Raw genomic sequence first — 25,938 nt, 5'->3', positions numbered from 1 at the left:
TCACAAAAGGGAGACTCGAGTAAACGGGTCACGCTGTAGCTCCTTGAACGTCATAGTGCGACGACCTCAAAAATGCGCATTTTGATTAATGCCGTCCAGATCAGCGATATCGCGCAGGTTGCACACCCCTGTTAAAAACTTTTCAACGATGATTAATTAATGGTTCAATTTGTACACGATGCCACGAGAAGAACTGCACCCTTAAATAAATAAATAAATAAATAAATAAATAAATAAAGAAAGAAACTAGCCACAAGAGAAAACGACATGAACAGCGTCGCGTCTGTTCTCCTCTCTTGTCTGATGCGAGTGTTCTCTTTCGTATTTATCACACGCCGCAAAGCGATGGCTTTGCGGCATGTGATAAAAAAAAAAGAAAAAGAATCCTGTTCGTAGTGACAGTTTCCAGATTACTGTCACGTCTCTGCTAGCGCAAAGGTTGCCAATATCTTGCGAGGAGTCAGAAATCGAGAGCATGCACAAGTCACGACCCGTATTTCACCTTGGGTATATATATACTCAGGTTTCGCAATGCAGGGTCTTTCACGTAACCTGAACCAAATATTTAGAAAAAGTGGTTAGCCGGAGCTGAATGAAACCAAGGCATATGGTTTGCCGTCATGCGGCGCTCGTTAGAGTATTTCTTCATATTCCGCTGAATTATTTGATTAACTAAAATTAATTATGCAAAATTTTAGTATTCGCTTTAGGGCCAAGTGAGTTTCGTAGGGCTGTAGAATGGGTTCAGAAACGACCGATCCAATTTTTTGTGGCAACGTACATGCTGCGTGGTGATTTTTTTCGGTGTTTAAAGAAAGCCCGCGAAATACGAAATAAAGCCACGTGACTGCGCTCATGGGCTATCGTATTGCAGCGCTCTTCAATCGCGGTTCGTGCGAAAGAACCGCGCGAGCGGACCGTGACGAAGTGAGCGGCCGCGGCTCAAGTCATCGGCCTCACAGTGCGTCAGCATCTTTGGCGGTGGCACGCTGGAAGGAAGCGCCGTCGCTCATGATATGCAATGGGCTCGAATTACTGTTGAGAGCGCTGCAATACAATAGTCCACGAGCGCAGTCGCATGATTTTATTTCATATTTCGCGGGCTTTCTTTAAACGCCGAAACAATCAGCACGCTGCATGTATGAACGTTGCGACAAACAATTGGATCGGTCATTTCTGCATCTCCTCTACAACGTAACGAAACGCACTTGGTCCAAATTGAATATTAAAAATTTTGCATACTTCATCTTAGTAATTAACTAATTAAGCCGAATGTAAGAAAAAATACCCTAAGGAGTTCCATATTCGATTTGTTTCATTCAGCTGCGGCTAACCACTTCTTTCTTAAAATCCTTGGTTTAAGTTACGCGGGACCCCCTGTATATACAACAGACGATTCAATGCTCGTGTAGTTCATTGTGCTGACTAAATTCCACATAAGAGCTAGTAGGTGGCATCTTATACAGCCGTAGACATTTTACACGCAGGTACTTAATACGGTATCAGTAGCTGCGCGCGCACAGATCCGCGAGCCGGATGTAACTGCATGGCTATACTATATACGCTCACGCACGTTCGCTGCTCCGATTGAGCGCTCCAGGTTCAGATCATGTATGGCGCAGGTCCGCAAGCGCAACAATGTTCCGCCAGACGACGAGTACGAGACCGATCGTTCTACGAGTCGAAACTCTTGTACGCGACACCGCCGTGCGGCAGCCTGGCGCTTGCCCTTTTCACGTCGTCGAACAGAGTGCGCAGTCGTGCTGCGCGTCTGCGGCTCAGTACACGCGGCTTCTGCGACCCGCCGGCGGGGACGAGCCTCCCCCAAGTGCGGCCCACGCGCACAAACACCAGGCGCCCAAGTTCATGCACGCGCTCGAGATGGCGACACAGTGTTTTATTTCGAACACCCCCACCCCCTCTTATACCGCCTTGCACACAGCGTGGTGTGGGAGGGAAGCGGAGCTCCGGGCGATCGGAGGCGCCTCTTTGATTTCGGCGAAGTGCCCCGGCGGTGGGCGCGGCGTCCCGTTGCCCGAAATAGCCGCGGGCGCGCCACGCGCGAGCCCACCGCACCGACATCTTTGGGGCGGCACGGCCGCGGAGCGCGCCGTTTAAAATTAGAAGCGCGGAGGCCTCGCCGCGGGGAGCTGAAACCGCGCGCTCTCCGGCGCGATGAGGAGCCGGCGGCGGGAACGCGGCGGGGCTGGCCGCGAAACCGCTCGGCACAATTGTCCGAGACGCGGCGCCGGTCCGGGAACGGCGGCAGCGGAGCCCGAGTGCACACGGCGGTCCCAACGATGCGATCTCCTCGTGAGCCGCCGCCGCATCCTAGCACGCGCTGCGCTATGTACCGATGTGCGGCAACTGACGCCGGCTGCGCAGTTTGAAGTCAGCGCGACAGAGGCGTGAATGTAGCGTGTACGAGAAAGATGGCCGCTCGCGACGGGGCGTATTCGTTGACAAGCTTCGTTAACTGCGCTCACCAATAGTGCTTTTTTGAGATTATACTGCGGCCATTACAGTACTGGGCTCTAAACTGTGTTTGGGTTATCCACCCGTCTATCACGGATGTCGTGCGCCGTGGTCATTGTCCTTATGCCGCCGCTAACGCAAAGCGGGGGGGGGGGGGGGGGGGATGGAGGGCTGGGGCCCGACCACCTTCCGAGCCATATATATATATATATATAATAACTTCATGTGCCTCCGAAGAAGTGTTCACTGAAGTGACGGCCTTATATGAGAATTTACAAGACCTCATAGTAGGAGACAGTTCAGTTTCACAGCCTGAGTCATCTCGCACCACCAAGAATCTGGCGTCTCTCGGTGGTGTAATCTTCCTTCGTGTAATTGTCGTATACTTCGCTATCACCCATATTAATTGTTTCGCCTTTCCGGCGAAACTGCATCCTCTCTCTCTCCCTCTTTTTCTTTCTCCATGACTCCGAGTATAAGCGCTGCTGCGCATCACTGCTGTTGATTCTGATTTCGAGTGAATCCGGCTTGGCCTCATTTCGTTTACTGAGTGAATTATACAGAGTGCCCCAATTATCATGCACCAAGACATTTTAAAAAGAGCACTTGCGTTACTCGAACAAAACCTATAGTGCATATTGTTTCCAGTACAGTGTAGTAGCCGCGAGTAATTGTTTTCTTACTGAGATTTAATTCGACAATTACAATGAATTATCTAATTCGGAAAGTACTGCCCTAATTACTAAAGTGTCAAGGAGACGTTTGTAGGGACCCGCAGGTGCCCCCAAATGATATCTAACTGCTGTGTTTTCAGCGACGTACTAATTGTGTGCAATTTTTTCAGACCATCAAACAAACTTCACGAAACGTGAAAAATACCACGCGACTGCGCTCCCACCCGCATCATAAGGCAGCACCCTCAAATAAGCGGATTGAATGCAACTGCACCGCCTGTCGCAAACCCGAAGAGACAACGCATCACCTCGATAATGGTATGGAAGGAGCCCCAACAGCAAGTTTCGCGGCTTTGCAGCTATTCCTTCCTCTCATTTCTACGTCACACTTATGATCCGTCTCTCAAGGCCGACTGATCACATTGATTACAACAGACCCTTGATAACGCGGCCGAAGCGCTGCTCTGACCGCGCACGAAACGCGAAAAGCTATGTAATAGGCATACAATGTTTCAAAATCCCAGCTTTGCTCACACCGCATCGAAAGAGTGCGCGCGAAGGTATATTTCGCGCCAGAGACTTGCTTCGGTCCAAAGCCAAATTAAAATGACGGTTTTATTTTTCATTACAGTGTATACGTGCTGCAAAAACAGGTTCTTGGCAAAAAATAAAAGCGAAATAAACAGACCGCGAAGCAGCCCACGTGTAGAAAAAAGGCCATACCGATGCGTTCAAGAAAGTAAACATACCACTTTAAATGAGCCGAATTGGCAATCGGGACGCCAGCACAAAAAAACAAAAAAACCCCACCAGATTTCAGTGTTACCTTATTAAGCGCCGTTGAACACCAGCTGCTGCCTAGAGGACGTGCTCGAACATATCTCCTTCTGCAGCTACGCAGTACTGAGTCCGCTTTATCACATCTTCAGTGGCTTTCTTGATTACCGACGCTGGACTTCTACGGCAAACATCCGCTATCCTTGTCTTGAGCTAATCTGACGTCCGTATCGATCATGTAAGCACGATCTTTCACATAAACCCAAAGTAAAATCGAGTGGAGGGAGGTCAGGTGACCTACCCGGCCAATTTAGAGGCCCGTGGCTTCCAATCTATTACGCATGAAAAGTCGCATCCAACCAGTTTCGTGCTCGGCTGCTGCTGTGTTGGTGCCCCATCTTGCTGATACCACAGAAGTGGAAGACATGACCGCGGGACTGCGCTCAGAAACCCATCCACCACTACTCAAGGATTTCGTCCACGTAACGCTGTCCAGTCAGTGAGTGATCGAAGAAGATAGGACCGATTATAGCACCGGCGAAAATTCCGCACCCCACATTGAACGACCACTGATACTGGTGCCGATTGCGCTTTACCCAGTGTGGGATGTAATCAGTCCAATAGGACTCTTAATGAAGTTTTTCCATCCATCCATCCAATAGATTGCATTATGCAAATTTACCTGGGTGTTTCTGTGAAAATTAGCGTCATCTGTGCACATGATGTTGCTCAAAACGTCCGGTGACTCATCGGCTTTTGAGAGGACTCAGTTGGAGAAACTAGACGATTCTGCAGGTCCGTATCTTCTAAGCATTGGTGCAGGTTATGGTGGCACGGGTGAATAGCAGAGTCATTTATAATCCTAAGATTTGATGACTTGGAAACTGGTACCTGGGCAGCGACGTTCCAGCCGCTAGCATGAGGGTTTGAGGCCGTAAATGCTTTCGTCTGCTATTGTAGCCCTTACTCATTTATTTTAGATTTGGCTTTATGCCCGTTATACCTAAAGGTGGTGCGGGCTAACCCCCATATTTTTTTAGGTTTTTTTTTTATCTGGAGAAAAAAAAAAGAGCTGTAATGATAGAACATCCGTGCGTAGGCTAGGACTCAAACATGGAATGCTCCGCCGCTGATTCTGAAAGCTGCTGGTTTTTCTCAGGTTTTCATAATTTCTGATGATAGTCGATGCGTTTGGTCTACCGCCACGCTTCCATGGCCAATATATATATATATATATATTTGCGGCCTTCCACTTGTTTCCATTTGCAGCTCCCAAGGCAAGGATCGTGTTTTTCTTCTGCTCATTGGAGGGAAACATGGCGACTGGGACGAAACAAAACGCACCTTTAAACCTTTGCACTGACGTTGTCAATTCGCTTTTGTGGTAATAGGTTCTGTGGCAAAAAAAGAAAGAAGATATGACGACCATTCCCCTCTGTGAAGATGGAATGGCACCGAAAGGTGACGACAATCAAAACTCTCAAACGAAAAGCAAAGTGCTTTCGCTGCCATTCTATCTTCACAGAGTGGAATGGTCGTCATTTGTTCGTTCAGCATCGCGGCAACGTACTTCGTCGGTGGTCGTTTCACGCCGGCACCGTTTGCATTCTCGTTGCTGTTCCCACCGGCGCTCCACGTACGCATGTTGTTCTTCGGATGTACGAGCTATACGTGTCCACCCCATCGATAACGCAGCTGTTTTTAGCCCCGATACCTCTCCTGCTTATATACTGCGATAATATTGACGCCACGCTATCGTTCGCGGCGAGCGCTCTAATCTGTTCCGCATTTTGACATCTGCGCCGCCGCACTGCACCCGTACGTGATCGCACACAAAGCAAACAATGAAACCCATTGTGTATGGGTTTGTTATAAATCGCTAAGTTCGTTTTTGTTGCCGAACACCGAAAAAAACTACGGAAGGTTAGTCATATACATCTTTCGCTGTAAAAAAACCATCCGTACGCTCAGACAACAGCTTTCACAGCTTGTTTCCAACTAGCACCAAACGCGACGTGTTACTTCGGCCGGAGCGCTGCAGATAAGGCACTAGCTCCATCATGATGTTTTTTTTTTATTGGCTTTATTTCGTTCTGGATAACTCAGAGGGGGCCTGTTCGAGGGCGCTGCTTTGTGATCCGAGTGGGAGGCAGGGTTTATTCATTAGTCGGAAAAAAATTTTACGCAATTAGTACGTCGCTGAAAATACCGCAGTTAGATGCCCCTTGGCTGTGCCTACAAATGCCTCATTGATACTTTGATCATTAGGATAGTACGTCTCGAGTTACTCAATTAATTGCAATTACGTAATTACATCTCAGTAAGTAAGGAAAGAAATTACTGGCAACTACGCCACTGTACTGGAAACAATATGCACTAGGTTTTCTTTGGGTAACGCATTACCTTTTTTTTTTTTTTGTAAATCTGGTGCATGATAGCTAGTTGGGACAACCTACATATATTTATGACCTCTGCATGCAAGTGACAATGTTTACATGCCTAATAAATGTTGTAAATTATTATAAGTGTTTTTTTTTCATGAGTTGTTAGCATTGCTTACTGGCAAGAGAAGCGATACTCAGACACATATTATGCACGTGCATTTCACGCGCCGTTGACAAAAGACTCTGCCGAAGGGGCCACTGAAGTCTACAGGTTTTTTGAGGGTCAAAAAAGCACGTAAAACATTTTGAAGCGAGGTGAACATACAGCAACATATTCATTCTCTAGGCATAAGCTATCCATACGTTTAGAAATAATTGTTAACTGGCTACCTCCTTCTCTTTAAAAAAAACATAATAAACTTTGTGCTGTGTATGTATTTAAATATATTGTGTTTAAATATACATGGTGTTTACAGTGGAAATTCAAAGCAACGTTGAAGTGAGAAAATGCGGTTGAGGCAGCCGCCGCTGGTACTTCTAATGCGCTTATCCTCCTATTATCAGGATTTGCAGAAATAAAGCGAAAGTAGGAATTAAAATCCGTGCACGTCCGCTCCAACAATGATGCACTAAGCGTTAAGCCACAATAAAATGTAAAGTGACAAGGGCGAGGCAAGTCAAAAGAAATCTATGATGATTTGGTTGACAAAACTCTGGTATAGACGCGTTAGGTGGGTGCTCGTAGGGTAGGATTCGACATCGCTTTGAGAGGGGGGGGGGGGGGGGCTGTCTCCCCCGGAAAACTCCGGAGGGGGAGTCCTGTTCTACACAAGTTACGCTCCGGTCCCCCTCCGGAGTGTAACTTGCTCTAACATTATTTCACTCTAATTCATCTTAACTCACTTCAATTCACATTAATTACCCACAATTACTACTGTTGTTATACCATTTACCGTCTTCTGACTGACGTCACACTAAACACCGATGACGTCACATTGATTTTTGTCACCACTCGTTGCGGACAACGCCAACTTTTCTGCCTCATGGGGCATGTAATGCTCTCGCATAAAAACCGCGCCCGCCAACAAAACTTCCGCGCTCGGCAGTTTCAGACGTTCGCAGCGCGGCTTTCAATGCCGCGGTCCCTCTCAGCGACCCCTACCAAAGATTTGCTCTCTCAAATGTCAGTCATGGCCTCCAAGATCGGGCGGCGCGACCCACCCAGTCTAGGAGGCCATGTGTCAGCTAACAAAGTGTCATGATCATGCCGCGGTCATCGCCGTGTCGTAATTGTTGTCGCAGTAGTAAGAGTTTGAGAAAATTTATTCTCTCCAATACTGTGCGTATATCCTCACCCAACGACATCGCGAGGCCGAAAAAAAATATTTGTGAAAATGTGTGCGCATGTTTTGTCCGACACGAGAGTGGTGAGTTGATGTTAAACGTTTCCTTGCGTGCATCACTGCTGTTTGCCCGCGTAGTACACAGAACACAAAGGAAGAGGTGTTTTCTTGAGGCGTTGTTGTGCGCCATATTTCATAACCTCTGAGAGGGTTGAGCGTTGTCATTGCCTCACAGGGCACATATCATCACGACAGAAGCACTAAACTTGAATGCTTCTTCTATGGGGCCGTACGTGCCAAAACAACAATCTGATTATGAGGCAGGCCGTAGTGGCGCACTCTGGATTAATTTTGGCACCGTGGTGTTCTTTAACCTGTACCTAAATCAAAGTGCACGAGCATTTTTTATTTCGCCCCAGTCAAAATGCGGCTGCCTAGGTCAAATCCGTGACCTCGAGCAATGCCGTACCCGCAAAACTATCGCGGCGGGCACAGAAGTGTTCATTTGACGTGCGACCGCTTCGTTATGTCGCCTGGACCCTGCATTGCGCTTTAATTATGCGGCATTGCTTCTGCGCGTCATGTGTAAGTTGTCCACTAGACATATTTGCATGTTTTTATTTTTCAGAAATAGCAGAAACGCACCGCACTGAAGTTTATCCTTGAACTTACGTTTATCCAGCATTTCCTTGCCTTCTCATGTCACATACTTTTCCCTATCCCCCCACCCCGCTCTATCTGTATGGGAACTGCGAGCGAAGAGTGACAAGGCTGTTCACTCGTTTCGCGACTGCGTCGGTTCTACCCAATCCATGCCCCCTCTCCCTCCTTCTCTCTTCCATTCGTTCTAGTTTCCCTCTGGACTTGAAGGTTGGTGCAGGTGCTGGGGGGTCACGGATAATTACAGCTGTCAAGAGGCAAATGTGGCGACAACCGCAGAGCTCCAGAGGGCATTATGCACAGTCGACGCGGTTCGGTCCAAACGAGTACCTGACGTCGCTTTTCTTCTCTGCCAGGCTCTTTCGAACCACCCGTCGACGCGGTGTGCCGGACAGCAGCAGCCGCAGCAGCAGTGGTAAAGCCGAAGGAAGAGGCAAAGAGAGCTTCGCTTTAAAACCTGCCTACATCGCATAAAAGCCACAACATGACGGCTTTCAGTAACCATGTCTGTTCGAAACGCGCGCCACAAAACTGATTTCCACTATATACCCCTTGCACCGGCTTGAAGTTCTACTAGACGCTTTAACTTACAACTGTCCCGCCGTGGTTGCTTAGTGGCTATGGTGTTGGGCTGCTAAGCACGAGGTCGCGGGATCGAACCCCGGCCACGGCAGCAGCATTTCGATGGGGGCGAAATGCGAAAACACCCGTGTACTTCGATTTAGGTGCACGTTAAAGAACCCCAGGTGGTCCAAATTTCCGGAGTCCCCCACTACGGTGTGCTTCACAATCAGAAAGTGGTTTTGGCACGTAAAACACCATAATTTAATTAACTTAGAACTGTAATTTATCACCCCTGCATCAGCATCACTGGCCGCTTGGGAAAGGAAGTAAATGAGACGATATTAGAATCAACGACCCACGCTCCGGCGTCGTTCGTCTGAATTTCACGCGCCGAACTTTGTCGACTTAAGCTAGGGAATGTGCGCGGTTCTGGTCTCGATCGCAAGTATGCCGAGTCACACGGAGCAGGCGCGTTTGGGCATTTTCACATCTCGGACACTCTTGCCTCGCGATGAACGATCAGTGGAGATGTCACGGCAAATGGTTATCGCGCCTCTCCCACTTCACTTCTTGCGCTCGCTGTAGGCTGTGTGTTTTGGCGCTGTTGTCATTTCTCCAGAAAGTTTCTATACCCATTAGGAGATGTCGGCGGGTAGCCGCGCGTATTAAAAAAAAAGAAAGAAACCAAGGAAAGAAGTCCGGCCGCATACTCAAGCGCGCTAACCAAGATACATATCGGCCCTATGGGCGTGTTCAGTCACGTTTCTTGCAAGTGCGATACCCGTGGATCGAGGCCATCGGCGTTTTCGCCAAACGCGCGAGACGTAACGCGCATATCGAAGCGGCCGCCGGATGACTGTATTCAAATCACCCCGGCGTTTCTTCTTCAGTCACCGCCGGCCGCGCGGAGTAATTTTATATTCCTCGCCGGCCCGCAGCGGCCCGAGACCCATGGCGCGAGCGAAGGAACACCTTTTGTGCGTCCCCGATAAATGATATGCAACCGCGCTCGCGCGCATATCCGAAAGAAAAATCTCTCTCGCGCGCACGGCCACGTCGACGTATGCATGCAGTGGCGGCCGGAGCCGGCTCGTAATTTCTGCCCAATCGGTTTTGCATGCAGAGCAGGGTCGGTCGTGAGGCGGCGGCGCGGGGTGGGCCAAAGCCGAATAAATGACGGGATCCGAGCGCGGATTGAATCAGTGACTCAGCGGTCGTGATTCACACAATCGCTCGCGCAAACAGCGCGCGCACACGGCGCGGCATAAAATCATCGCCGCGCGTTTCGTGCTTCCTCGCGCGCCGTGTGTTTAGACGAGCCGCGCATGTGTACGCTGATGTGAACGCGCGAGGAAGAGAGAGAGAGCGAAAACGCGCGCAGCAAAATTTACCGCGGCGCACTCTCGCTTGCTCGATGTGTTTGCGTATGGCTCTTGCAAAGGTCTCGACCAAGTTGGAAAATGATTTCAGTTACACCATGCGCGTGCGAGCGGCCACAGGGAACGCCGGCGTTTTCTCCTCGCGTGCGTGACGTCGATCCTAGGTACGTGTAAATATATATATACCTATACAGCTATACCTACAGACGTGTTCGCCTCCGTTGTTACATTGTTGCGGGTCCAATTACCTGCTATAGCTGCTCCGAACGACAATATTCCACTAATTGGCCCATAGAAAACACGTCGTAGCTTTGGGGCCGGGACGGTGCAATCAAAATTGTTTCTCCCCTTTAATCTGTAGATAAAGATCAATGCGGTAAGCCAATGTTACCTCTTGCGCGTTATACGATACATCGCTTATTATTATTACTTCGGAACCGGTGGTGGAGAGGTGCGAAATTGTCTGGTTTCCAAGTCACATCATGAGAAGCCAACAAACAAAGGCGGCAAGGACAACATAGGGGAAATTACTTGTACTTACTAATTCGATTAAAGAAATGATAAATTAATGGCAATGAAACTGGATGAAAAAAACCACTTGCCGCAAGTGGGGAATGATCCCACGTCTTCACATTACGCGTGCGATGCTCTAACCAATTGAGCTACCGCGGCGTCGTTTCTCCATCTAGTTTCTTGGGTATTAATGTTCTTTACTACTACAGCTAACCTTGGCAGTGTTAGCCAGCGCCACCAATCACAAACGTTGGCGGCGAATGTGGAACATCCTTTCTGCCGCAGGCGTCACGAGTACGTGAGCTTTTTGGGTGAAAGCAACTGGTCAATAAACCGCGGTAGCTCGATTGGTAGAGCATCGCACGCGTAATGCGAAGGCCTGGGATCATGCCCCACCTGCAGCCAGTTGTTTCTTCATCCACTTTCATTACCATTAATTTATCATTTCTTTCATTGAATTAGTAAGTACAAGTAATTTCCCATGTGTTGTCCTTGGCGTCTTTGCTTGTTGGCTCCTCATGATATGCATAATAAAAAATCGGGCCCCTCGGTTAACCCCTTTGTTCTGGTGTCCGAGGTGACACTGCTCCGTTAATATGCTTCGACCTGTATTCCATTTTTTACAGCTTGAGGTGCAAGTTTCGTGTAGACCTCTTAATAGCCCACTAGATTTATTATCGTGCGCAAGAAACGGAACCTACTTTATCTTCCATCTTTCTTTTCTTCTTTTTTTAACAAAGGCGAAGATTACCACGGATGGCGTCCTTTCTGCATCTATTTTTCCGCTCCCGTGCTTTTTTTTTTCTTTCCTCACCTACTTGCACACTCCGCAGGCGGCTTACTGAAGCGAGCGGCCGCTTGTGTACTGCGAAGTTTTTAAAACGGCACGTTGGCCAACCGTGAAAAGCTCGCTCGCTCAGCAATGCAAGTCGGCGGCCGCTATAGCAGAAACGCTGATGCGCACCGTTGCTCGCCCAGCATGCATCGGCAAGGAAAGGAGAGAGAGAGAGAAAAAAAAAGAGACGCAAACGCATTGCCGTTTGTGCTTTTTCCTCATCTTTCGCACCCCAAAACTACTCTGCTCAGGCTTTGCTTCGCTGGTCGTTTCCTACGAAGCCAGCTGTTTTCCCTGCAGTCTCTCTCTCGCTCTTTAAGGTTTTATTTCTAGGCCTCTCACCAACTTCCCGTCCGAACCTGTAACGGACGTTACGTCATCGCTCGACCCGCTTTGATTCTTCGAGAAAACATGACGACGGCAAATATGATGACGCCTGCGGCGTATAAATAATGCAGCGCGCAGAGATTGCACGACAGCGAGGGGGACAGTTGGTTACCGTGTAGTTATTGCAATATAATCATCGTCATCGTTACCATCACCACCATCGTATTTATGTATTATACACACTAAAGGCTTCTTACAGCGATCTTCTCACAGGTATACACGACAAAAGGTCAGTAATGTTTCCTCGGCAATCTTAATACGTTGGTTAGCTCGCACTCATTATTTATCGAACAACTTCATTTCTCTCCAAGTGGATACTTCTCTTTATTTTTCTTGTTTTTTATGGGCACGCTTGAATAAGTGATTCATTGATTCGTGAGGTTTAACGACCCAAAAACCACAACGGGGCTATGAGAGTTCGGATTAACTTGGATTCAGTTCGACCGTTAGCGGTTCTTCTTTAACGTACTTGTATTTAAATCTCAAAGCGTTTTTTTTTTGTTTCATTTCATCATTTCGCACTCATCTGAATGAGTGAAGACACGCACACATTATAGCGCCTGTTTTTTTTTTGCATACAGGCAAATTTTGTCTGTGTTAAGAGCTTATGGGCCCGCCATTGTTCGAGTCGCTTGTCGCGGTATTTTGGGATTTTCTCAATTCGGGGGTGGGGGGGGGGGGCGTATCGCGTTTTTACTAGGAGGAAATGCCCAACTGGTACGACACGCACGAACGGCCAAGACCTGCAGGTGTGGGTATGAAGAATACAGCTCACAGCACAAATGGGAACAGATTGAAAGGGGATTAGGACCTGAATCTTCCGGACTTTCTGTCCGAAGAACCTTCTTGCCAGCCCTAGCTACCCTCCCGTCCCAAGCGCTACATGAGAAACACGACGTACTCGTCGTGGCTTTTAGCTCGTCGAGATATTCTCGAATGTTGCACTCATTTCCTGCTATCCCTCCGTGCCCATTGCCCATTCCTTGCCCATTGAAGTTTATTGCAATATGTCGAGATGGGGAAATTTTTCATAGAATCCTACTGTCGAAAAATAGTCACCCCTTCGAAAGTAGCACGTGGTTACAAAGGGAATGCGTACGGAATTTTCAAAAAGATTTCCAGTCGAAGAGAAATGCGTGATGTTCCGGTAACTGAACCTGGGAACTACGCCTTACCGAGGCGGTCACGCCACCATCTACGTTAGCCAGGAGGCCAGCAGACCGCAATTCGAAGATGAGTTATAGTAATCTCGACGCGTGGGCAAATGAATGTGCGAATCAGTTCTCCGGAAATCCGCAAAACTTTTCGGGTCGATGACAATCATAGTTCCCCTCTTCCTCCGGCTTGCCTGTTTTCGTCGAAATGATTTTCTCAATGCTACATTGTCTCATAATCGGTGAAGGGTAGTTGCCGCAAAGAGCATGGCTGTATAAGCTAGGCATCATTCCAGTAGTTGGCAAGCAGGGGTCTCGCGTGGACGCGCGATTTAGTGCGTTAGCATTAGCAGTGTCAAAGTAAAAAAAAAATATATATGTGTGTGAAGTGTGGGAAGCCGGTCACGTGGTACGGGTGGAGAGGTGATGGGACAGCATATGTGGTAATTGACGGGCGGTCTGCTCCGGAATGCCGTCAGGTGCACTTTGCTCCTAGAAGAGGCAGGACGGAGTGTTGTTCAGGAGCTCGAAGCGAGCTCTTGAACTACACCTTGAAATGTGCTGAACACGGGAGAATATCATAGATCCGGGACCTCAAATAGGTGCGACGTAACGCTAACGCATATGTCTCGCATTTACCGCTAAATCAGAACTGAATTTGTTAAACAGCGCGACGCAGGGCACAGAAAAAGCGCCACAGGACGGAGTGCTTGGAGTCTATGTCCCTGCATTCCGCTCTCTAAAAATCCGCTATTTAAAAAAAAAATGCATACCAACCCACCCAACTGGACATGCTGTAAACTGTACTGGTTGTTGCCACTCACTGGTTTTCGTTCCCGGCAGTCCATGGCGAGGTTCAACTCTGCATTCCTTTTCAGCTTTTGGCTCACAAAAGGAAAGGATTAGTCTCCCATGCTCACGCGTACGGGGAGAGGGAGTTTCTTCACTTCTGGTCTCTTGACGAAAACCAAATCCAAGAACCGGAGTGTTTGTTTTTTCGTTTGCATTTCAGCTGCGTTGGAATGCGGCTGCAATCGAATCCCCATGACTCCGCCAACACATATGTCTGCTGCAAAATATAGCAAAACATAAACCTTCAAAAAAAAAAGAGACCGCGATAATCAACAGACATCGATAGAGAGAGGAACGTTTACCTTTCCCATTTTTTTTTTTCTTTTCTTGTCTGCGTATCATGTGAACAAATTCATGTAAACGATATCCGTTGCTGAGCGGAATAAGCAAAATAATTTTCGGGGACGTCTTCTGTCTGCCAGTTTTAAGACCACACTTTTTCCGGGATGACATTCCGATACGCTAGACTTGGGGCCACCTGTAGCACAACCAATTGTCCCTTGCACCCGAAAAGGCGCGCAGTCACGGCCAGTCGAAGCAAACAGAGTCGCAGACGGGTATAGGTCACGCACCGCACGAGCGCAACAGCTGCAAGACCGCGCGATAAAGGAAAAAACACGAGCGTCTCTGCTCTTTTCTGCATTTGCATTTCTCTGGAACGTCGCGCTGTTTCCATCGCTTCAGAGAAACAGTCGCGCTGACAGCTCATGACGGCAACGCCCAGCAGTGTATCTTGGTAGCCGATGTGCCCCTGAAATGCGTAACGGAACTGGCATGCCGATGAGCATGATTTATTGGAAACCCCTTTGAAACGGGGCGGGGGCAAATAGTCGAGTTCATACGGTATTCTGCACGTACTTTCTTTATGCTAGCATTTTTGTACATCTCCTTAATGTGTTTTTCTCTTGATCAAAACTTGTATATAGCTATCAAAACTTCTATCTCGCGGAAGCAGCGTCATTCTCGCTGCGTTCAATTTCTTTTCTTTCGAGAAGACAAAGCAGGCGAAAGGTGTTGCCTCAGTACCGCGATACACGCGACGCACCCGGCCAACAAATCTTGAGAAACGAACCGACGGACGGAGGCGCGCGTGGGCGCATCGGTACTGCCTGACCATCGCCATCACCTGCGACGCTGCTTCCGAGTTCACTGACCCTGCAAGGCGCGCGAGCCCGTGTTCCCGTGAAGACGAGTTCAACGTACACTGGTCGACGACATTGCGCCGCGGTCCGGGGAAAATCGGAGGCACTAAAACGCTGACGACTGTTGTTTCGGTTGTCGCTTCCGCGAAAGGCTTAAGCTTTTCAGAGATGTCTTAAGAGGCCGGGGAGTGCGATGGAAACAAAGCCAGCAAAGGGCAGGTGCGGGGTGCGAGGTCCGGCTGCGAGCAAAGAAAGGCTGCACTGTTGGCCGTGCTCCCGTATGGGCCGCGGAATGAGCGTCCTTTCCCTCACCCAAACCACCAAGAAGGGTGCGCTGCCCGCGCGCAGGGCGACGCGCACGCCGTGCTTTCGCAGTGAAACATATGTTCTCAACGCTCGAATAATACTACGCTTCCGATACTACGCAAATGAGTAGCGAAACGCCACAGCCACTGGCCTACCGCGGCCGGTGCCATTCTGAAAATCTCGAAGTGACGTCAGAGCAACGCGTTTCCGAGGCTCTGCAAAAATCTGAGACTCGGCTGTTCTAGAATAAAGCTGTTCCAATAAACAAATACTGACCCACAAACACCAACTTGTACATTTTTGTTCAGAAAAAAAAAGAAAAAGATAAAGGAAGCGGGAAACACCGGCATGGAACCCCCAAGCTTATCAAAGATTTTTAGCTCAATGCCTGATGTGGGAGCCGTGCAGATTAAAGGCGGTGGGATATGCGCGGGGAAGTGGAGGCGGGGGGGGGGGGCGGGGGGGCGGGGGGGGGGGGTCGAGGCGAGCAGTCTTTACACGTGGTCCGCAGCAGTCTGCAGCGCAGAGATGTCGGATTAGTACCCCAAGAGAAAAAAAAAAAGAGAACTAAGAATAGAGAGAACGATTATAACTATAGCCGTTTGAATCGTGATTTCTTCGCTGCTTATCGCCCTCCAGGTAAAAATGTAGCTCTTGAACGTTAGTTTTGGTTACAACAAATACTTGCAGGGCGGTTTATGCATAAAATGTTGCAAGTTTACTGTTTACCGTTTAACAACAAAAAAAGAAGTTACTGTTATCTTGAAGGCAATATAAATTTTCCTCGAAAAAAAATTATTGCAGGCATTTTGTGCAGAGAAGAGAAAAAGTTCGAGTATGCGAAAAAAAAAGGAAAAAAAACCGAATTCAGCAACGTTCTATACAATGACATCGTATATCACTGGGTAGATTTGATCACGACATAAGCCGAGAGTGGGAAGTTTGGCCATCAAGCTCTATCATATAGTATGAGGGATCTCTTTTTCTGTTGCTGGTATCGTTGCAGCAGTGTTTTCAGATGTTACACAACAGCGGCAGCACAAAGGTGAAGAAAACGTAGCATACCGATACGCAGTAATCATAAATTACTCGTCGAAATAAATATTGTTCCTTTTCTAATAACACTGGGCCATTCCACACAAACGTGGGCACAGCTGAAGTTCAGGGTTCACTCGCGCCTCCGTCTATTCAACACGCACGTGAGTCTACATGATAGGATACCCTTTACCGTAAGTCGTGCATATTTGCAATGAATAAAAAAGAAAACAGTATTTTGTGAATGTAACGTACAAGAGTCGAAACAAATCTGCTCGCACGCATGTTTGACCTATTGGGGGCAATGACATACCGTGGCGCCGTCATGCTGAGTCATCCGTGTGACGTGCAAAGTTGGATCGCTGCAGCAGCCCTCTGCTGCAGCGATCCAACTTTAGCTTTAGCTTTAGCTAAAGCAGCCACTTTAGCGTCATCTTTTTTTGCATTATCATTGTATTTCACATCAACGAAATCGGTAAAATACTGCTATAGCTTCATCACTGACTGCACGTTATGCTAAATACCTGTTCCGAAAAAATTACCTTCCATATAAAACCTTGTACATCGCCTGGCTGCCGGCGTCGTGTGCTATGGCCACCGACATGGAAACCACGGATGCCGAGTCCGCTGCCTTAGTAAAAGGTAAGAAGCCATCGTGTCGAATTAAAACGAAGCGTCAAATGGGCTTATAGCGAGTGGTTGCTGTAAAGAAATATATTTTTGCACCGAGGAAGGCCTGCGACGTGTCCACCGTGTAAATTGAACGGCCAGGCCAATCCGTTCATCTTCGTAGACGTGCACCACTGCCCCCTTCCCCTCCAAAACTATATAAGGCACGAATGATGGCAAAACGACGCGAAGAAACGACGCTGCTGCTGCTGCTGCTGCCTGGCACACCTCGTCGGGGGTGACTCAGAGCGTGTGCATACATGACAGAAGCGCGGCGGGGAGAAAAGGCGATCCGAGAAACTCTTTTGGACCTTTGCACCGCGTCGAATGTGCACAATGCGCTCTCCAACTCCCTGGGCGTCGCCACATTAGCATCTTGACAGCTGTAATTATCCGTGACTCCCTTCAAAAGCATTGCAGAAACTGCAGCGCTTACCTTTCTACTAACGTGCGAGTCCAGAGGGGATGTAGATAGAATTGTAGAGAGGAGGGATGAGAAGAGGCAGTTCCTATACAAGGGGGGGGGGGGGAAGGTGACATGAGATAGCAAGGAAACCCTACTACTATACGACGGCGCTTTCGGCGCTTTTGGATGTGCTTAAGTGCTTAAGTTCAAGGTCCAGTACAGTACGTTGCTGCTATTTCTGAAAAATGAAGACCGTGCAAATATGTCGAGTGGACAAACTACGCAGGGCGTGCAGAAGCAGAGCCACATTAAAGCGCACCGCAGGGTCCAGGCGACACTACGGATACGGTCGACCGTCATATCAACACTTTTGTGCCCACCGCGATAACTTTGCGGCTCTGGCATTGCTAGAGGTCGCGGATTTGATTCCGACTGCGGAAGCCGCATTTCGACGGGGGCGAAATCGGATACGCACGCGCAATTAGATTTTTGGACGCGTTAAAGATCATCACGGTGTCAAAATTAATCCAGAGTCCGCCACTACGACGTGCCCCATAATCCGACAGTGGTTTGGCACGTACAGCCCCATAATCCAAATCAAGTTTAATACTTCTGCCACGATGCGATGTGCCATGTGAGGTAATGACAATGCTCAACCCTCTCGGAGGTTATGAAATATGGCACGAAACAGCGTCTCAAGCAAACAGCTCTCCATGACTGTTCTGTGTACTACGCAGACAAACAGCAGCGGTGCACGCAAGGTAACGTTTAACATCAACTCACCACTCTAGTGTTAGACTAAATGTGGACGAAATAAAGCTTTCGCCGTGAACAGCACTGCTGATTATCATCAATCAAAGGAAACCGCACTGAAAGCTTCACTTACATAGATTCCCACAGTGCGTGGGATCCGCATAATTGTTAGAAATAAAGGATTTCGATTGAGCGAAGCCCACCGAGGAATGTGTGTGTATGTTCTCATTTCTGCGCGTCATTTCTGTACATTAATAACACACTCACGTGTAGTAGAAAATCCGGTGACGAACGACGAATGTAGCCGACGTTTCCAACATCATAAAACCAAATCAACCGCACCGAGGAATCATATACTACAAGCGAGCGGAGGAAAATATCGACATCCCCAGAATCCTCCAAAAGTGTTCTAACATGTTCCTAATGGAAACAGATTTATTAGGGATCTCCTCTGGTCGACAGCGCAATTCTGTCACATTATCAGGCTTACTTGAAGGGGCGGACGCTGCTTGCAAGACAAATTGCAGAGTGATGTTAGCTAATTAACAAAAGCTGATTAGTTAACGTTCTTTTTTTAACTTTATGGGCCCGTCTCGAGATTGCGAAATTGAAGCCCAGCAGTAACGATGTAATGTCCACTCAGCAGAAATCCTGTGCTTAGCGCCAGCTTCGAGAAATAGGTGTTCAAAACCTGTGACGCAATCCATTGATTTTCCTCCGTTCCCCTTTCGAACCCAGCAGGGACTTCTCGATAAAGATGTGTTCTCTCTCTCGCTCTGTAGTGAACGCTTATCAACACTGCGGATAAATGTTAACTGGACCATCAGTGCACTTCGCCACAGATATTGAAGATGTGGGGGACTTGCGCATTTTCCTCCCGCAGCTTTGTGGCAAGGCTTCCAACAATAACGCTCTCGCGCCAACAAACCGATTGACTGCACTTGCATCATTTAGGATTTGATCGCGTGTAGTGTTTTACGCTGGAGAATATTTACTCTGGGTTTGTTTTCAGCTAAATCCATATCTTACTGCTTCACTAACCAAGCAAAAAAAAAAGTAGAAATAAAGATTTATAAAAATATTTTATATACTCGGAAATTTGAGACAGTGGAGTTGGTTCGCGTGTTTCCGCCACCAATTCTCACTCGAATGTGCTTTTTCTCGCCTTGTTAGTAGTGACCGCCTACCCTCGATGTCACCCGTATGGAGGTTGATTTCATGTTCATTGCATAATTTCCGCGGAAACTCTTTTTCGCCTCACGAGTTAGCTTCTCGCGTCTGTGTGTTGTTTTCGCTGCACTGCGCAGGTGCTTTGCGCTTCGGTGGAAAACTTGCGGCATAGTTCGAGCTCTAAATGATTTTTCGTCATTAGCTTCAAAATTTGACTTTCATGACCGGATCCTTTATTGTGTGTGGAGAGAATGAAGATAACATTCTTCTTTGAAAAATATTTAAATGTTTTGCTGTATACTGCTAGCCACGAGTGCCACTTTGTCAAAAAGTACTATTCCTGCGATGGTACTCCAGTTCCGCTTCGGTAGGTAACGGCAATTGAATTGAAATTCAGGCAACATTGTAAGTTTCCAGTAATATACGAATTCACAGCAAGAAAGCCAGAGTACGGATGGATTTTTTTTCCCTGAACACACAGTGGAAAGCACAGAGATAATAAGGAATGGTTCTGGAGAGGGCTGTGTGGGCTCCCGTCAAGCTGCTCTTACAAGCAGCCTTTACCCACAGCCTCTTTCACCTTTTTATTGCATTGTGTTCTAAAGCGCCAGCGGTCGAGCGCCATTATAATTCCGTCTTTTGCCTTCCTCGCATTCTACGTTCACAAAAGATTCCTACAAACAATAATAATAAAAAAATATATTTTTGAAATCTAAGATAACATGGAGAAGACGAGCCATGATACGTTCTGGAATCTCGAGAAACAAATATTAATAAAGAGTCGTTGGGCAGCGCACTGCCAGTAATATAGTACCACGTCCGTAACGCTTAACTGAGTCAACGTTACGTGATCTGGAATGCCGCGCGGAGCACGTAGGAAACATGCTTCTTGCGGTCTTTGTTGTTGATTTTCTGATTCGGCTATAAGTAGTGTCCCAGGCTGCGTGAACTATGACGCAGTGGTGATTGATTTGAGACGTTACAAAAATCAAATTACATTGTCCCAAGAGCAAGACCAAAACTTGTTTTAAGTCAGCGAGATGCATCGACGGGCTTGTTGGTGTGTATTCGCAACAAACTTCAGAGCAAACCGGGCAACGCAAAAATCTGGCAGGACCTTGTCTCTTACCAGATTGTGTCGTCCTGTCTGAGCTGGAGCTAGCTTGTTTCCAATGTTGCTCCGCATGCGTATTAGTACTCCGCATTTGCCACCATGCACTGCTTGAAGGAGAGTAGACGGATGCGAAACGAGTATTGCTGTCTATAGCATTTGTCTGATACGTATGTGCGAGTTGTATAGCGACGACGCTCGGTCAACATACAAATAGGCAACTTATCTCGTTTCATCAATTTTACCGTCATCGCGTTCCTCAAGGCTACGGCATGGTAACTCGGCGGGGAGCTGTTAGCGAAGTAAGTGATGAGAAGCGACTTATCTAATAACATGAGGTCGGTTGGATACACAATGGTTTTCGTTCATTATAAGATCCGACACACTGTGCAAAGCACAGAGCCGACATCATATCAGCCGGCGCCGTCACTGGTCGCCTCCCGTTGTTGCGAATTAATTGTTATTGCGTAAACAGCGCGGCCTTACGTATATGCTCGGACCTTGAGCCTCAACAATGACCATGCTGTAAGGAGCATGCACGTTTCTGTATCTTTTCTCCTTTTATTATCTCTTTCTTTTTTCGAAGTTGCATAAGGAGGTCCAGGGCCAACGCTGTTTGACGTACGAACGGCGAAAGCACTGACTGAGAGAAACGGAGTTTCTGTGAGGCACGAGGCTTCCGCGCGGTGGCTGCCACGAAACTATCTATCTTATAGCTCGCGTTGTTTTTAGGCGAGCTCAAGAACTCGCGCGGCATGCACAGTTTGAACGTGTGTGAGACACGGTATGTACATTAGCGAGCAAAGTTTGGAGACCAGGAACGCTGCGAAAAAAAAAAAAATTCTGCAGCCTTGATTATGCAGAATGAAATTTAGTGGTAGAACTGATATCTGCGCATTCAACCAATGAAGTGCAGGTAACAGTTACGCGTTGTAGGGTAACGCAAGAAAACAATGCTTCTTTCTTGTTTCTTTCTTTCTTTCCGGATGCCCTGGAGTCTCAAAATTTTTTGCTCGTCATAGTAAATAGATTACCGCAAAATATAATACTACGCGTAAGATAGTGTAGAATAATAAAATAATACCTTCACAATAATTACATAGCGCGCTTGTGAAACATCTTTCGTATAGTAATAACATATACAGGTACATAATGCACTGTATGATACCCCCCCAACCACACCGAAGTTCTCGGTGCACGGAATTTGATAGAGAGGGGAAAAAAATGAAAAAGCCACAACCAATGCTTTTATTCTCAAGTCCAAAAGTTATGTACTACTCCGCACGGCTGCCATATTTGTAACCTGTCAGTATGCTCGGATGAATGACTGAGTCTAGAGGAAATGGAACTATACTGCGACGTACTTTCGCGGTACGAAAAAACTTTTGCGATCGCCTGTACCTGTAAAGGCTAAACCACATGAGAGCGATCTTGTGCGCGACAGCGACGGCTTCGAGCGACGGATCGGGCCGCCGCGTGAACAGATCTCTCGGTCTTGTCGCTCGATCGCTCGGTTCTGCAAATCTAGAATTCGCCGCTCGTCGCCCGGAAGTGCCATGAGCGACTAGACAATAGCGCGAAGCCGGAACTGGATGTACGTTACTCAAATACTGCCGATTGTCACACGGAAGGAGCAAACAATTAAATTTTTATACGTGCAAGGATAAGAACCTGCTGCAAGACCCTCAGAAATATTTTATGCTGCTTTTTACAGTAAAGTACATCAACTTAAATAAATAAAGCACGCGTCACGCTAGTTTCGGCGGCGATTTTGCCGCCCTCATACCGGCAATACCGGGGAGACGTCGCTCGAAGTCAACGCACGCATGGGGTATGACTTGTAGGCGACGTGCGAACGCGACAGCCATCTCCATCGCGTCGCTCGCAAGATCGCTTGCATGGGGTTTATACTTAATGTTTCTGGAGGGGCGCGGACCGAATGCACATCCCAGTCGAGCAGTGCTTAGTCAGCACTGCTGACATCTCGCTGCATGCGTGCAGACAACAGGTGTATTGCTTGCCTGGAAAAAAGTTTGGTAGGGTGGTTTCACTCTCTGAGAAGGAGGACAACACAACCGTTTCATACATCAGGTGCAACGCTGCGGAGGCTAGAGATGATTTTTGCAGTGGCTGCGTTCGCGCTTAGAAATAGTTCGGTGTTTTTTGACCGCTTTTTGTGAAAATGTTCTTTATGTAAGGTCAGTTCAGAATGAAAATAAGGATTTACCCTTAGAAGCAGACAAGAAATGCGATTATTTGGCTGCTAACACGTTGTTTTACATCAATTTGCTTTTCGTTTTTTTTTATTTGCATCCCGTCGCGGCAGCGTCACGTGCATGCTCGCGCGAGCGAAAGCCGCTGGCGCCCAGCGAAGCATAGACGGAACTCGCGGAGTGATCAAATTTGGAGACAGCACTACTTGCGTAGTTTCCACAGTGTTGCACTTCATGTAGGAAACGGAGTATAGACGTTTGCAAACCTCGGCCCGTCCCCCTACCAGCAGCTATAGCCCAGGCGAAGGATGTCCATTACCTATGACAATCCTCGACGAAGGCATTGAGCTTTGTCATACTGCACTTCATATTAAAAAAAAAGAAAACATAATGATAAAAAATGGGCAGAGAGGGGGGGGAGGTTGCAGTAGAGAGATGTATATAAAAAGACGATGAGCAGATTGTTTTTTTTTTGTTGATTCTACGAACTCCTTTCCTACGTTGATCCTACGAAATCTAACTGCCCGCGCGCACGCACACAAAAGTAGGAGAGGAACTATGTTTGGCAGCGTTCCGAGCCTAAGTATATCTGCTGAAAGGCGGTGGTATATCGCGGAAGTAGGGTTCTTGGTAGCATGCGAGCACAGGATACTCCAATTCGTGTTTGGTTGCAAGTAAGAAAAAAAAAAACCGAAAGGGAAGGGCAGTCCTTACACAGCGCACGTACTACTCGTAAATTACGCTGAACAGATGCACAAGCGTGCCTACAGTGTTGAAGGGTTAGTACGATTGCCGGAATGATGCCAAGGCTTAGGCCAGGAAACCTTAGCATCGGAACAAAAGTTTAGCGTCAGACAACTTAAAGACATGAAAAACAAGAAAAAAAAACGAGAAAGGCTGGCACGCTTTGTAGTTCAGGTCGCACAAAAACAGCGGTTTGCTTTAAATGTTTGGCCGGTGAGTGTGTTTCTGTAAATAAGAAATTTCAGCTTGTATACGCCATAAAAGGCGTCGTAGTACAAGTTACTATCATCATAGATAAAGAAAGTAAAGGCATGTGCGGAAAAAAGTAAGGTTATTCGAGATCGGTTGGTGCGGAAGCGTGCTCGTTGCCGAAGCTTTTCTGTATGACCATACAGGTCACTAGGCCAAGCTTGGACAACCGTATGAAAAGAGAGAGAAATTGAAGCTGCATTCGAATATAATAATAAAACGAATGCAAGATTTCGCTTACTCCACAAAAACTTTTCCAACTTGCTAGTCGGGTGTACAGTATCTAGTGAAATGAGACTAGTTCAGATGTTACGGAACTGGCTAAGAGAAATACGTGTTTTGACTCGCGACAAAGAAAAAAGAAAAGAACTAAACGGTGCAAAATCGATTGAAGTTATCGGAACAAAAGTGTTAATCATAACAACAACAACTAAAATGAAGGAAATAGTGGCACAGGGTTCACTACTTCCAACAGACAGTCGGTCCTCGAAAGAAAAGATCCGCTCGATGATAAACAACAAGAGGAAAGAAAAACCGCGTCTTCATTGGTGCTGTCACGAGAGAAGTCGGAAAAACCCGACTCGCGGCGTAGGTTTTTACGGAGCGCTGTTTGGCTACGATATATGTCACCTTATTAAATGTGCACAAGGAAGAACAACGTGCATTCTTTGTTTACTTAGCTAACGTCGAAGGCTGGCAAAGTATCCTTCGTAGTTATAGTGTGCGAATAAAATCGGCCATACGTAAGCGGACCCAACAAGACGTCACGTGCTGCGGTGTCGACCGTGCAGAGTCGGTTAATTGTCGTTGAGGGATGGATGCGAAGAGAAAGCGGCGACACTTTGTATCCTCGAGCCAGAAAGCGAAGCGCGTTATGCGAAAAAGAAGATGGAGGGAGAAAGACACAGGGGTGCGTGTCAGCTGTAGACTGCTGTAGTGAGCAGCTCCGGAGTCTCGCACACACGTGAAGCAAAGACACGGAGTAAACGGCGTGCAGGAGGAGGACAAAGAGCATGCCACCGTGCGTTCATAAACGATGTCGTCGCTTTCACGCGCATTTTCCCTACTGTGGCAGAGAGGAAGTGCGCACCCGTATTCAATGTCACGGTCGAGAAAGCAAGCAAAGAAGCAGAAAAAAAAAATCGAAGCGGAGAAGGCTGTTCCCGAGAAGCGAGGCCGGTGCGCGAAATAAAAAAAAAAAAATAAAAGGGACAACACCGAACGCGGTTCGTACCAGCCAGCACGTGCGTTCACCGGCCGGCGTGGAGACGATGCACACACACACACACAAACACACGCATCCACATACACTGACAAGTCAGTGGCTCACCCTGTTGTCCATGAAGGATCGCGAGGACGCCTGGTGCGACGGTGCGGCGTCCATGGGAATCCAGGCGCGCATGGCGTGCGTGGTCGGCGGCGCTGGGCCGGCGGCCGTCGTCGTCGGTCGGGGTCCGAGCGCCTGCTCGCGGCGGCCACAACGGGTTGCGCTGGCCTTCGGCGGTGGCGGGCTGGGGGGGGTCAGAGGGGCGTCACGTGACGCGGGTGGAGCGCTGGCCTCGCGGCAGCGGCGCAGTCTCGGGCCCGGGGTGGTGGGGGTGCCCCGCTCCTCCGGTCGTCCGCGGCGCCTGCGTGCGTGTGTCGCGCCCGAGGAACGCCCTAGCTGCGACGACGGCGCGCCGCAGCCAGCCAACTCACCACACCACGGGTCCTGCCCGCGGCGGGCGCCCCGAGGCCTCCTCGCCCGCCGCGGGGAGGGGCCTCGGTGGGCGAGGCTCGTCCTCCTTCTCGCTCCCGCTCCTCCCTCGATCCTCCTCGGAGAGCGGTGGCGTCATGCCGCGCTGATGCGGATGGAGAGCGGATCCAGAGGGATGCCCGACGCGATGATGCCCCGCGCTTCCTTGCCGCGAGACGTTTCGGCGGAGGGACTGCTCTCCGCTGTCGGGCATGGGGAAGCCGGATCGCGCCGTTGGCTGTCGCGTGCGGGCTCCGCTTGGTAGGTTAGGTCGCTGGCCGAGGGGATTGCACTACGCTTGGCGTGCGTAAAGGCTAGCATAAGGAACAGGCGAGCTTCGTTAATTCGTCTCTCACGCTTGCCAGCTATAATTTTAGCGCACATTTATCACGAAAATGTGTGCGCGCG

The 25,938-nt window shown here is 48.3% G+C and overlaps 2 protein-coding genes and 1 non-coding gene across 3 annotated transcripts in view; all 3 read right to left on the bottom strand.

The window, feature by feature from the left end:
* Window positions 1-25,250, bottom strand: part of Tet (Ten-Eleven Translocation (TET) family protein) — a 220,285-nt gene extending 195,035 nt beyond the window's left edge. Inside the window, exon 1 of the mRNA XM_065452040.2 lies at window positions 25,126-25,250. The gene's annotated coding sequence lies outside the window, so the exon portion shown is untranslated. The remainder of the gene's footprint in view (window positions 1-25,125) is intronic.
* On the bottom strand, window positions 10,856-10,928 carry TRNAT-CGU (transfer RNA threonine (anticodon CGU)). The gene has a single exon. It is a non-coding gene; the product is annotated as a tRNA-Thr (tRNA).
* Window positions 25,114-25,630, bottom strand: LOC139056098 (uncharacterized). Its single transcript, XM_070533972.1, has 2 exons — window positions 25,494-25,630; window positions 25,114-25,423 (listed from the first exon to the last, which is right to left on the bottom strand). The coding sequence occupies exons 1-2, from the start codon at window positions 25,628-25,630 to the stop codon at window positions 25,114-25,116; spliced, it is 447 nt and encodes a 148-aa protein (XP_070390073.1).
* Between the last annotated feature and the right edge of the window lie 308 nt (window positions 25,631-25,938).

The sequence above is a fragment of the Dermacentor albipictus genome, chromosome 1 (assembly GCF_038994185.2).
Source record: "Dermacentor albipictus isolate Rhodes 1998 colony chromosome 1, USDA_Dalb.pri_finalv2, whole genome shotgun sequence".
In the NCBI taxonomy this organism is placed as follows: domain Eukaryota; kingdom Metazoa; phylum Arthropoda; class Arachnida; order Ixodida; family Ixodidae; genus Dermacentor; species Dermacentor albipictus.
Note: the sequence above shows the minus strand (reverse complement) of the source record. Positions and strands in the feature narration are given on the sequence as shown.